Source organism: Canis lupus, chromosome 1, assembly GCF_003254725.2.
Source record: "Canis lupus dingo isolate Sandy chromosome 1, ASM325472v2, whole genome shotgun sequence".
NCBI classification, from domain to species: domain Eukaryota; kingdom Metazoa; phylum Chordata; class Mammalia; order Carnivora; family Canidae; genus Canis; species Canis lupus.
In genome coordinates, this window is record NC_064243.1 from 58,547,528 (window position 1) to 58,560,826 (window position 13,299).

The window sequence follows — 13,299 nt, forward strand, 5'->3', positions numbered from 1 at the left end:
GACATTTCACAAAAAAGAAATATGAATGGGACTTAAGTATATAAAAAGAAATTCAACATCACTCAAAAGAAAAACATTAAAACCATAGGAAGAAAACAAGAAAGTTCTCAAATCAATAGCCTAACTTTTGCAACCTAAGGGCTGGAAATTAAATAAAACCTAATTATCAGAAGAAATGAAATAATAAAGATTCAAACAGAGATAAATGAAATAGAGAATATAAAAACAATGGAGAAAATTAATAAAACCAAAATTTGGTTCTCTGAAAAAAAACAAGATCAACAAAACTTTACCTAGATGGACTAAGGGAAACGGCTCTACTTACTAAAATCAGAAATGAAAATAATGGCATTAACTATCAATTCTACAGAAATAAAAAAGATTATAACAGTACTGTGAACAATTAACTGTATGCCAACAAACTGGATAAACCATATGCAATGGACAAATTCCTAAAAACATAAAACCTAACAAGACTAAATCATGAAGAAACAAAATCTGAGCAGACCTATCTATTAAGAGATTGAATCAGTAATCAAAGATCCCCCCTAAAAAAGCCCTAGTCCTGCACCTGATGGCTTCACTGATGAATTCTATCAAACATGTAACAAAGAACTAACACCAATCTCTTTCAAGCATTGAAAGAGAAGAAACTACACTTCCTAAGTCATTCTGTGAAGCCAGCATTATTCTGACACCAAAGCCAGACAAAGACACTATAACTACAGACCAATTATCTTTGATGCAAAAATCCTCAACACAATATTAACAAACTGAATTCAGCAGTATATTAAAAGCATTATAATCTATGACCAAGTAGGATTTATTCCTGGAATGCAAGCATAGTTCAACATGTGAAAACTGATCAATGTAATATACCACATTAGCAGAATAAAGGAAAAAAATTCACAATCATCTCAATTGATGCTGAAAAGGCATATGACAGAATTTAACATTCTTTTGTGATTAAAACACAAATAACTAGGAACAGAAAGCAAACACCACAATGAAATAAAACTATACAGAAAAAAACCCACAGCAAATATTATACTCAATGGTAAAAGACTGAAAGCTTTTCCTCTAAGATCAGAAACTAGGCAAAGATTCTCATTTTCACTACTTCTATTCAACAGAATACCGAAAGTTATAGCCAGAGCAAATAGGCAAGGAAGAGAAATATAAGGAATCTAAATTGGAAACGAAGACATGAAACCATCTCTGTTCATATGACACAATCTTATATGTAGAAAATCCTAAAAATTCCACAAAAAGCCTGTTAGAGCTATTAAATGAATTCAACAAAGTATTAGGATACAAAGTCAACACACAAAAATTTGTTGCATTTCTATGCACTCAATGAACAACCTGAAAAGGAAATTATGAAAACAATCCTATTTAACAACAGTACAAAAAGAGTAAAATACTAGCAATTAACCAAGGAGGTAAAAGCCTTGTGTAATAACTACTAAACACTGCTGAAAGAAAACTGAAGACATAAATTAATAGAACCACATCCCGTGTTCATGGATTGGAAAGTTTAATATTGTTAGGATGTTAATACTATTCAAAGTGATCTACAGGTTCAATGTAATCCCTATCAAAATCACAATTCTTTTTCAGAAAGAGAAAAACCCTAAATTTCAAAAACCCTAAAACTCTAAAATTCATATAGAATCTCAAAGGACCACAAATAACTTACACAATCTTAAAGAACAAAACTGGGGGACTCACACTTTTGGATTTCAAAACTTAATATAAAAGCCACAGTAATCAAAACAGTGTGGTACAAGATAACAAAAGACATATATATGTAAAAATCATATGTTTTTTACCAGATGCCAAGACCATTCAGTATGGAAGTCTTTTCAACAAATGGTGCTGGGAAAACAGGATTATCCACATGCAAAAGAATGATGCTGAATCTTTATCTGATAACATATGCAAAAATTAATTCAAAACAGATCAAAGACCTGAACATAAGACCTAAAACTATAAAACTCCTAGAAGAAAACATGTGGCAAAAGCTTCATGACAATGAATTTGGCAATGAGTTCTTGGATACTGACACCAAAGGCACAGGCAATAAAAGAGTAAACAAACGACTTGAAGAAATAAAAATTTTGTACATGAAAAAATGACACCACCAACAGAGAAAATAGTCAATAAACAGAATAGGAAAAAATATTTGCAAATCATATATTTGATAAAGGGTTAATATCTAGAATACATAAAAAAGCTTTAAAAACTCAATAATGACAAAAACAAACCAATTCAAAAATAGGCAAAAGATGTGAACATTTTCTTAAGTAGATATACAAATAGCCAATAAACCATAAAAGGATGCTCTTATCACTAATCATTAAGGAAATGCAAACCAAAACTACAATGAGATAGATTCCACCTCAAATCCATTGGGGTGGCTACTATCAAAAATCAAAAGTAATAAGGGTTGGTGACAATGTGGAAAAACTAGAACCCTTGTATACTATTGATGGAAATCCAAAATGTTACAGCCACTGTGGAAAAAAACAGTATGGTGCTTCCTCAAAAAATTAAAAATTCAATTACTATATGATCCAGCAATTCCACTTCTGGATATATACTCTAGAGAATTGAAAGCAGGGTCTGCAGGAGATGTTTATACACCCATATTCAAATAAATATAAAAAGTTCATAGGAGCATTATTCATGATAGCTAATGAGGAAGCAAACAGGGGCACCTGGGTGGCTTAGTCGGTTAGGTACCTGCCTGCCTTCAGCTCAGGTCATGATCTCAGAGTCCTGGGACTGGCCCTGCATTGGGCTCCCCATCCAACAGGGAGTATGCTTCTGTTTCTCCCTCTGCCCTTCCCTCCGCTCTTGCTCTCTGTCTCTCAAATAAATAAACAAAATATTTGTTTAATGTGGAAGCAAACAAAGTGTCAACAGATGAATGGATAAAACAAAATGTATACACACATAATGGAATATATCAGCCTTAAAAAAGGACATTCTGACACATGCTACAGCATGGATGAACCTTGAGGAAACTATGCTAAGTGAAATAAGTCAGTCACAAAAAGACAAATACTGTACAATTTTTAAAAAGATTTTATTTATTTATTCATGATAGACATAGAGAGGGGGAGAGAGGCAGAGACACACAGGCAGAGGGAGAAGCAGGCCCCACACCGGGAGCCCGACATGGGACTCGATCCCGGGACCCCAGGATCACACCCTGGGCCAAAGGCAGGCGTCAAACCGCTGAGCCACCCAGGGATCCCCTTGTACAATTTTTTTTTAATATGAGATAATTAGAGTAATAAAAATCATAGAGAATAAAAGTACAACAGCAGTTGCCAAGGGGTTGCAGAGGCAAGTGAGGAGTTATTGTTTAATGGACACAAAGTTTTAGTTTTATAAGACATACAGAGGTATGAAAATGGATGGTGGTGACAGTTGCACAATATTATAAATGTATTTGACACCACTAAACTGTATACTCAAAAAGAGTTCAGATGAAAAAAAATGGTTAAGATGGTAGATTTTATGTTATACATATTTTACACAATTTTTATTTTTTAAAAAAATCATGGAGAGAACTCCCCCACCCTACCCTATATACAAATCTACCAGAGAAAGGCAAAAATCTTCACAATCCGATAACACAAAAACAATTTGATAATTTCAATAAAAATTACCAACTCATACACCTGTAAATTTCACTTGAGAATTTAACTTACAAAAATATTTGTATATGAGCAAAACAGTGCTCATAGAAGGTTATTCTTCACATTATTTATAGTAGCTCCAAAGTAGAAATAACCCAAAGTCTGATTAGTAGGGACAAGATGAATAAATTATGTTATCTCCATAAAATGGGAAATCAATCAGCTATGAAAGCAGAAGAAAGGGAGGCTATCTTTGTAAAGATATAGAAATAATCACTGCATTTTAAAGACTGAAGTACAGTTGACACATTACATTAGTTTCAGGGGTACACATAGTGATTCAACAAGTCTGTATGTTATGCTATGCTCACCACCAGTGCAGCTGCCATCCGTCATCACACAACACTAATACAGTATCACTGACTACATTCCCTATCCTGTACCTTTGATCTCCCATGAGTTATTCACTCCGTAAGAGGAGAGCTGGACCTCCTCCTCCCCTTCACCCTTTCTGCCCATTCCCCAGGCATCTATCAGTTTGTTCTCTGTATTGATGAGCCTGTTTCTGCTTTTTGAATCCTTGTATTTTAAATAATTTTATGTACTATAAAGGAAAAAAGCAAGGTGCTGGGTAATGTATGTATTTTGATACATTTTGTGAAGATACGGGAATAAAACACATTTATATCTGTTAGTGATATACGTCAGTTCTGGAAGGATACACTAGAAACTGATAACAGTAATTTCTGTATGTGTGTGGGGATGGGATGTGAACGGGATGTCTGGAAGACAGTTCTTGGACATCTTTTATTTTATATATATATGAATATGAACCATGTGAATGAATTAAAAATGCGTCCTAATCTTACAGCTAATTATATAATTAACACATGCTGTATTAATAAAATAACAACTACAAAAATCTCTCTTACCTGCAAACCAGCCACATAAGAATCTTCACAGTTTACATAATGTCCTAACATGGCATGTTGTGCCCGTAATTCATTATCCCTTATCCTCTCGTGTAGGTGAGTAATTTGTTGCTTCTGCCTGCAAAACATAAATTGAGGTGACATTATAAAGAATATGCTTTTCTAAGAGACTGTTGAAAACAGAATTTTAACTATTCTAATAATTTGATGTAAAAGTTAAAAGTATTATCAACTTTGACACTCTTAATAGGGAATTTGTTAAAATCACAGAACCTTGGGCAGCCCAGGTGGCTCAGCAGTTTAGTGCCGCCTTCAGTCCAGGGCCTGATCCTGGGACGCGGTATCAAGTCCCATGTCAGGCTCCAGGCATGGAGCCTGCTTCTCTCTCTGCCTGTGTCTCTGCCTCTCTCTACCTCTCTCTCTCTCTGTGTCTCTCATGAATAAATAAATAAAGTTAAAAAAAAAATTTAAATAAATAAAAAAATAAAAATCACAGAAACATGAGCTATATGGAACACAAAAAAAGTTTACTTATACTGTTGAGTACTTCTGGCATTTTATAAAATATAATATTTTTTGTAGATTACTCTTCTTAGGGATCCCTGGGTGGCGCAGCAGTTTAGCGCCTGCCTTTGGCCTGGGGTGTGGTCCTGGAGACCCGGGATCAAATCCCACGTCGGGCTCCCGGTTCATGGAGCCTGCTTCTCCCTCTGCCTATGTCTCTGCCTCTCTCTCTCTCTCTCTCTCTCTGTGTGTGTGTGACTATCATAAATAAATAAAAATTTTTTAAAAAATTTAAAAAAAAGATTACTCTTCTTAGATAATAGCAAAGATGTGTTTTGCTTTCTTTCTTGTTACCTGATATAATAAATGTTATGTCCTCAGTTTGGAATGCCTTTACCTTAAAATCCATTATTTTTATTCATACAAATTCTGTTTAACAGTTAAATATCCACTGACACTCTAAGAATCTCATTGTCATGGATGAAAGGTATTCTCATATTGTTTAGCCCAACTGATGTTCTATCCTACATCTTCTCAACAAAATCCTAGGTTACACAGTCTACACATAACCATCACCAATGATGGAGAATTTGGTGACAAATTTGGATCCTTGGATAGCTCAGACATTTATTTCTCCTTAACATAACTTCATGTTAGAAACAGATACCATGAAGTTCAAATCTTTGCTCAGCAGCTTACTGCTTACTTTAATCAAGTTACTTTATTTCTGTCTTTATGTATCCTTTATACAGTTGACTTGAGCAATGTGGGGGTTACAGGCACTGACCTCTAACTCTCAAGACACTGTGCACAGTTACTCTTAATGGAACAGTGACTTCTGGGAGATGGGCAACAAATGAGGTGAGCTCTATGACTGCCAGAGCCTACTGCTTCAGGTAAAGAGCTCTCTCTGAGCTGAAAAGACAAAGCTGGGATACTAGAAAAACCAAGACAACTTAAGCAAAGTCACCCTGAATATTCCACTGAGTACTAACGAATAAACACATGAGGAAACTACTTAGCATGCATATGTGGGGAGTGGGGGAGAGATACGTGATGGTCAACCAAAAAGATTAAAGCGACAGTACCTGGGGCTTGTATGGGCCTAGAATCCTGCCTTTTTTCAAATGCTACCGTGGAAAACTTCCTAATTCATAGGGCATGATTTCAGGAATACAAAATACGTGATATCCAAAAAAAGTTAAAATTCATGAAGTCTGATACTTGATCAAAAATTACTAGTCATGCAAAGAAGTAGGAAAATATAACCTAAGAGGAAAAACCAATAAATTGAAAGTGAACCAGAACAGATGATAGAATAGACAAAGACACTATATTGGGTAGTTTAATTATTTTCATATGTTCAAAAAACTGAAAGACTGATTATATTAAGACTTAGAAAACATACATATTATCCTTAATGGGATTAAAAGCAGGTCACAATTTGCAGGAGAAGATTAGGAAATTTGAAGACAGAGCAATAAAAACATGCAATTAGAATCTCTAAAAAAGTGGAAGGAGGGACTGAAGCTTTCAAGCTAAAGAATTTTTTACCCAAGGTAAATTTAAAGCAAAATAAAAACAATCAGCCTAGAATTCTTCACCCAATGAAAATATCAAAGATAGAAGTGAAACAGATTTTGAAAACTTAAAGGCTGAAAGAATCTATCACAGCAGACTTCAAGTATAAGAAACAATAAAGGAACATCTCCAACCAAAGGAAAACAACATGGAATGAAAACCCAATCTATACAAAAGAAAGAAGAGCACCAAAAATGTTAACTACATGGGCAAATATATTACTGTTCTTACTAGGTAAATCTTTAAAAAATTTAATAGATTGTGTAAGGCAAACAAACCAACAAAGGCACAATGTACTGTGGGTTTTATAGTCTTTCTAGAAGTGAAATGTATGACAAAATAGCTCACAGACAGAAAGAGGAAAAATGGAAGTATATTTTCATAAGATTCTTATGTTGTACATGAAACAGTATAGCACTGCTTCAGGGTAGACCACTGCACTTTAAAGATGTATATTATAAACGCTACAGCAACTACTATAATAACAAAGTGTTATAGCTAATAGCCAACAAAGGATGTAAAGGGAATTATTTTTAAAAAGACTCAACTAATTCAAGAGAAAGAAAGGGGGAACCAAAAACAGATGGGACAATTAGAAAACACATAGCAAGAAGGGAGATTTAAACTCGACCATATCAATAATTACAAACTGTAAATGATCTAAAATAACAATTAAAAAGTGAACACTGTCAGAATGGATAAAGAGAAAGATTCAACTATATGCTACTGACCGAAAAAACACACTTTAAATATGATGACATAGTTCTGCAAATCTTAATTCTAAAATCATTTGGGTCTAAAACTGTAATTGCTGACTATATTTCTTCTTTTGTTAAGCAAAATTGACATGTAATACCATGCTAGTTTCAGGTGTATAACAATGACTGTGTAGAACATACTGATGTGTATATATTGTGGAATGATCGCCTCAATAAGTCTAGTTAACGCCATCTGATTACATTTCTTGAACACTATTGGTTTATGTAAGTTTTCTATTTCTTTTTTGAGTCAATTGGTATTCTTTTAAAATTCATTTTCTTTTATGTTTTCATATTTATTGATACTAGTTTATGACAATGATTTAAACTTTCTCTATATAATTATATTACTTTTTACTAATTATTTTGAGTCTTTCTCTTTTTCCCTTAATTAGGAGAACTAGCAATTTATCCATTTGATTAATTTCTGCTCTTATTTTTAGTATTTCCTTTGTTCTCTTTCATGTTTAACTATTCCTTTAACTGGTCTTCTTAAGTTAAACATTTAAGTCACTGTCCTTCCTACTTTCCTTCACTTCTCTTAATAAAAGAAGAAAAAGACATGAGAAATAGTGATAGAATCTAACATATTATATTAGCAGTCCTAGCAGAAACAGAAAGAAATAAAATATTTGAAGAGATGAAGACCAAGAATTTTCCAAGATTGATGAAAAACATGAAACTGGGATCAAGAACTACTTCAATCTCCAAGAATACCAAATATGATGAAAACCACAATAGGCACGTTATAGTAAAACTGCTGAGAACAAATGGAAAAAATGATTAAATCCAAAAAAAATAATAAAGAGTGCATTCAATCTGTCAGTAATAAGACTTGTGGGATGACTTCTTAAGAGAAACCAGAGACAATGGAATAATATCTTGAAAGTGCTGTAAGAAAATAACTGCCAATCAGGAATTATATATCAGCCAAAAATATCTTCTACCAACAAAGGTGATATTCACAGTAGACAAGAGATGAAAACAATCTAAATGTTTATCTACAGATAAATGGATAAAGATATATGACACATAGACCCACACAAACAATGGACTATTACTTAGTCTAAAAAAAAAAAACAGAAGAAAATTCTATCATATGCGACCACATGGATGAACCCTAAAGACATTACACTAGGTGCAGTAAGCAGTCATAAAGGGACAAATACTACATGATTCCACTTATATGAAAATTTAATGGGGTTTAGGACAATGCTAACCCAAAATGTGGCATCTTGGCATACTGAATGTTTTAAGCCAAAGGAGTTTAAGAAAATAGCAAAAGCAGAAAGATCACTCAGACCTCCTCCCCACCCCTGCCCTTCTTCTATAAACAGATCACAAAAATCTCAAGGGGTGTGTGTGTGTGTGTGTGTGTGTGTGCCCTCTCTAAACCCAAAAGAAAGGTACATCCCCATCTCTGAAGATTAAAGGACACAAAGAAAAATCCGACCAAGCAAGCTTTGCTAAATTTCCCCTAGTTTACTATACAATTACCTCATACTCCTTAACCTATCACATTCCTCCATGACTGTTCATTCTTCAACTAAGCTAGCATAAAATAATCAAATCTGTCACTTTGGGTCTTCACTTCCATATAAAGGCTCCTGAGTCACCTAAAACTTGTATTAAATAAATTTGTATGCTTTTCTACTGTTAATCTGTGTCAGTTTAATTTCCAGATCCAGCAAAGGAACTCTAAAGAGCTGACTTTTTCTTCCCCTACAATACCAAAAGGGAAAAAAAGAAAAAAAAGCGATCAAACTTAGAGAAGCAGAAAGTAGAAAATGATGGTCTCCATGGGGTGGAGGGAGGGGAAAACAAGCAGTTCTTACTGACTGGGTACAGAGTTTCAGTCATGCAAATTGCAAAAGTTCTGGAGATCTATTGTAAAAAACTATGCATAAAGCTAAAACTGTCCTGCATACAAGATGTGTTAAAAGGATACATTTCATGTTATGTGATGGTTTTCATCACAATTTAAAAAAATTTAAAAAGGTGAGAGCAGGAGATGCTTCTGGGTACCCAAGTCCCAGTCATCCCTTTTGCCTGGGAAGTGAATTAAACAGATGGTGAGATCCTGACCAGAATGAAGACTGCCACTACAACTCAAGAAAGGAATCAGGTCAAATACCTAGTAAATATGGCCTCTATAAATCAGAAAACAGGTTTAAAAAAATTAAGTCAAAACTGAAAAATCAAGGAGCTGCTACAGCAACTATGTTACTCAAGGAAATACTGGACCCAGCTAGACCTGCAGTGATCCCGTCCCGGATCCAGGGAGCAAATAAGAGTATGTACAAATTCAATCTCTAGCTGAGAAAATACAAAAATGAAAAAGCACGTATCTTTAGAGACAGGTTTAGAGCAGGTTCCTTTTGAGAGGGTTCCTTTCCTTTTCTAATTAAATTTGGTTTCTGGAAATTTCTACTGTGAGTTTTAAAATAATTAATAGCTTTTAAAGCTATTATGGATACTACCACCAAATGAATTATGCTCAATGGCCATCTTAAATAATTTATCAGAAATGATTATCAAAGAGACACCCCGCATTCATTACCATATTAAAAAGAGAGAGGGGCTGAAATAAAGGTACAGGTGGCTAAAGGTCTGGAATAGGAAAACAAAGACCAATGAGATTTTATTCTTTTAATTTTCCATGCATTTCCTTTTTCCCAACCTGTTTCAATAGAGGGCACACAAAAGGAAAAACTTAACAACCATGTGGATATTTATCTCCTATTCACTTAAGGGATATTATTCACATTTTCGAACTACTTATAGTACTATAAACAAGGGATAAAACAGTTTTGAAGAAGCTGTCTCCTCACCCTTAGCTTCCAAAATCAGCTTTCACACATGTTGGGACAATAGTAAATATGGCCCTGGGCTTTAATTTTGAAATGTACTTCTAAATACACTGTTAGTATTTTTTAATTTGATGGAAAGAGGATGATTGTATTAATTTTTCTTGAACTAGTCAGAATTTTCAATTTCTCCAAAGGTGGCCCTGCCAAACAAAGCTAAGTGTATTAGCTTGAAAATACTCCCAATGTATATTAAAAGGATTCTTATGCATTTATCTACGAATCTTAAGGTTTTGTAAATAAGGAAGAATCAATAATAGAGAAAGAGCCTTTGTTCTTGATTCCTGGGAAGGAGACTGAATCCTTGCCGTGTGGTGTGGTGTGTTATTCATGAGCCCCTGGAACACGTGCATTTATCCTAATGAAGTAACTCATGGCCCCTTGATAATAGCTTTAAGATGGGGACTGTTCACCAGAAAGCCAACCATTTAACTAGAAGGTTGTGAACCTGAGCCAGTGCAACCTCCATGGTTGAGACACAGAGGAGGCTGGAGACTGAGTTCAATCATGTGGCCAGTGATTTGATCAATCATGTCTACACAATGAAACTCCAATAAAAATTCTGGGAACCAGCTAGATTTGTAGGCAGTTGGTTAGAAGTGTGAGTGGCCTGGGGAAGCCACCTTCAAACTGGTATCTGAAATTACACAGTTTTGTTAGAGGCTATATGCCCTTAAAGCTGTGGAGTCTGATGCTAACTCAGGGCATGTAGGGTCAGAACTGAATTACAGTGCAGTAGGTGGGACTGAAACAGAATACACGTGATTGTTGGAACAACATGAGTTTGAACTGCACAGATTCACTTAAATGCAGATTTTTTTCAATAAATACAGAATACTGTTAAATGTATTTTTCTTCCTTAGGATTTTAATAACATTTTCTTTTCTCTAGATTGTTATAAGAGTACAATATATCATACATAAAACATACAATACATGCACTGATCGACTGTTTATGTTATCAGTAGGGCTCCAGGTCATTAGTATGTTAGTTCTGGGAAATCAATAATTACACATGGATTTTCAACTGTGCAAGAGGTTGAGATCCCTAACCGACACATTGTTCAATAGTCAATTGTGGATTTAGAAATTAATTCTAAAATACTATGTGCCTAGTTATAAACAATCAAAATAACTTAGATAGAAATGAACTATTAAAACTGTATCTAAATGCTCAAATTAGCTGATAAAAATAATCAAATCTCACTTCAATACCAGTGATAGAAAATAACTACTCTTGCATTATGGGGTCCCTCTCAAAGAAAAATGAACAAAATCTCATGTTAACCAATCAAATTTGTAAAGCCAGAGTTTCAATAATTTTAATAACTACAGTGTGTACATCTTAGCTTTGCTTTGAGAAATCTGATCATAAATCTTAGCAGATGAATTAGAAGGACATTATGAATTCAATAAAAAAGCATCCACACTATACCAAAGAACGCATTACTGATTTTAAAAGCTTACTAGTACAATTACAATATGATTTTACTTTCACACACAATTAAATAAATATATATACTGCACATTGCAAGTAATAACAAAATGAGAATTCCCCTCTACACTGCCAGTGTCATTTACTAATCACATTAACTCCCTATGTCATTGCAGAAGGTGTAAGGGTTTCCTCTCTGGATCAGTCTCAAGTGCATTGACTTACTTCTAAATTCTATCTGACCAATCCAACAGCAAAAGCTAACTACAAAGTGCAGACCATTAAACTACCAGTATCAGTAACAGCATAGGTTAACCAGCAACCTTAACCTCTTTGCCATTAAAATGAAGCTTTTTCTCCTGAATGAATGCTGGTGAAGACCTATTATGAGTAATGAAATGTCAAGAAACAGTCTCTTCTGTGAGGGGGTCTGGAGTCTGCTAAGGAGAGACAAGCTCTACAGAAACAACCGTTATTTACAAATCATGTATATGTGGCTACTATTTGCTAATGGCACCCATGCATGAGGCAGTATTAGGGCTTTTACATGCATTCATTCATTAAATCCTCATACTCTAAAACTAGCTATAAGAAGGGCACTGCAGAGGTGAATGAGACTGCATAAAGAACTGCAAAACTGAGAAATCTGAATTATTTTTGGATTATTTCCTTAGTATCCTTCTATAGTATAAAAAGTTGGGAAATATATATTTTCAATAGATTATGTTTGTAATTATATGCATTTCTAACTATCATAGATGAATTGTTTGTGGTATTTCCTGAGTTAGGTCCTGTGATTCTTTTATGGCTTGCTGATTTTTAGGTTAAGGGTCAGCCTAAAATCAAAATGGCTTTTTTACTCTGGCTAACTTGTCTATCAAGTCCTTCTCTTCTGCCTCACCAAGTATCAAGCATTAAGCATATACTGTGCCAGGCTCTGTTCAAGATGCTGGGAACACAGCAGAGAAGAAAAAGTTCAGATGTTTGTACTCTAGTTTATACTCCAGTAGGTTCTGCTTAATACTGGTAAATTTCTAAGTGAAATCTTTTGAAATTTTGACTATTAAATATATTTAGTGGTTTCAACTCGGATTTAATTTTAAGGCTAAAATGTCTACTACTTTAATCTCAAATAAGCACATGAAAATAAGCAGTAACTAGCAGAAAAAAAAAAAAAAAAGCCTCCCCAAATGATTTCCCCCATCACCATGGTACACAAGTTGACTCCAAAGTATACATAAATTATGTAGAACATACATCCAGAATAATATAATTAATATTAACAATTATTGCTCAAAATAATCAGGAGACTCTATTAAGTATAAAAACTTGTTTTTCAGAGCTTTAGTACTCAAAAATGCAAAATTTTTGGACCGTCCCCCCAAATTTCTCAAATGCTTATCTGTAAGTCATTTAATTTTAAACATCCCTGATTTTGATAGCTTTTGTGTCTTCAGATTTTTTTTAAATTTTTTTTCTTCTTCAGATCTAACATAACATACATTAGTTAAAATATTAGCACTTTAAAGTAGCTTTCCAATTTGATAGTTTCTAAGTTTAAAACACAAAGATA

General features: G+C 34.2%; 1 protein-coding gene across 2 annotated transcripts in view; it reads right to left on the reverse strand.

The window, feature by feature from the left end:
• Nucleotides 1–13,299, reverse strand: part of CEP85L (centrosomal protein 85 like) — a 151,535-nt gene that overhangs the window by 52,774 nt on the left and 85,462 nt on the right. For both annotated transcript variants that reach the window (XM_025422855.3, XM_025422856.3), the window contains exon 5: nt 4,583–4,700. In XM_025422855.3, the coding sequence (XP_025278640.1) occupies nt 4,583–4,700 (118 nt within the window). The remainder of the gene's footprint in view (nt 1–4,582; nt 4,701–13,299) is intronic.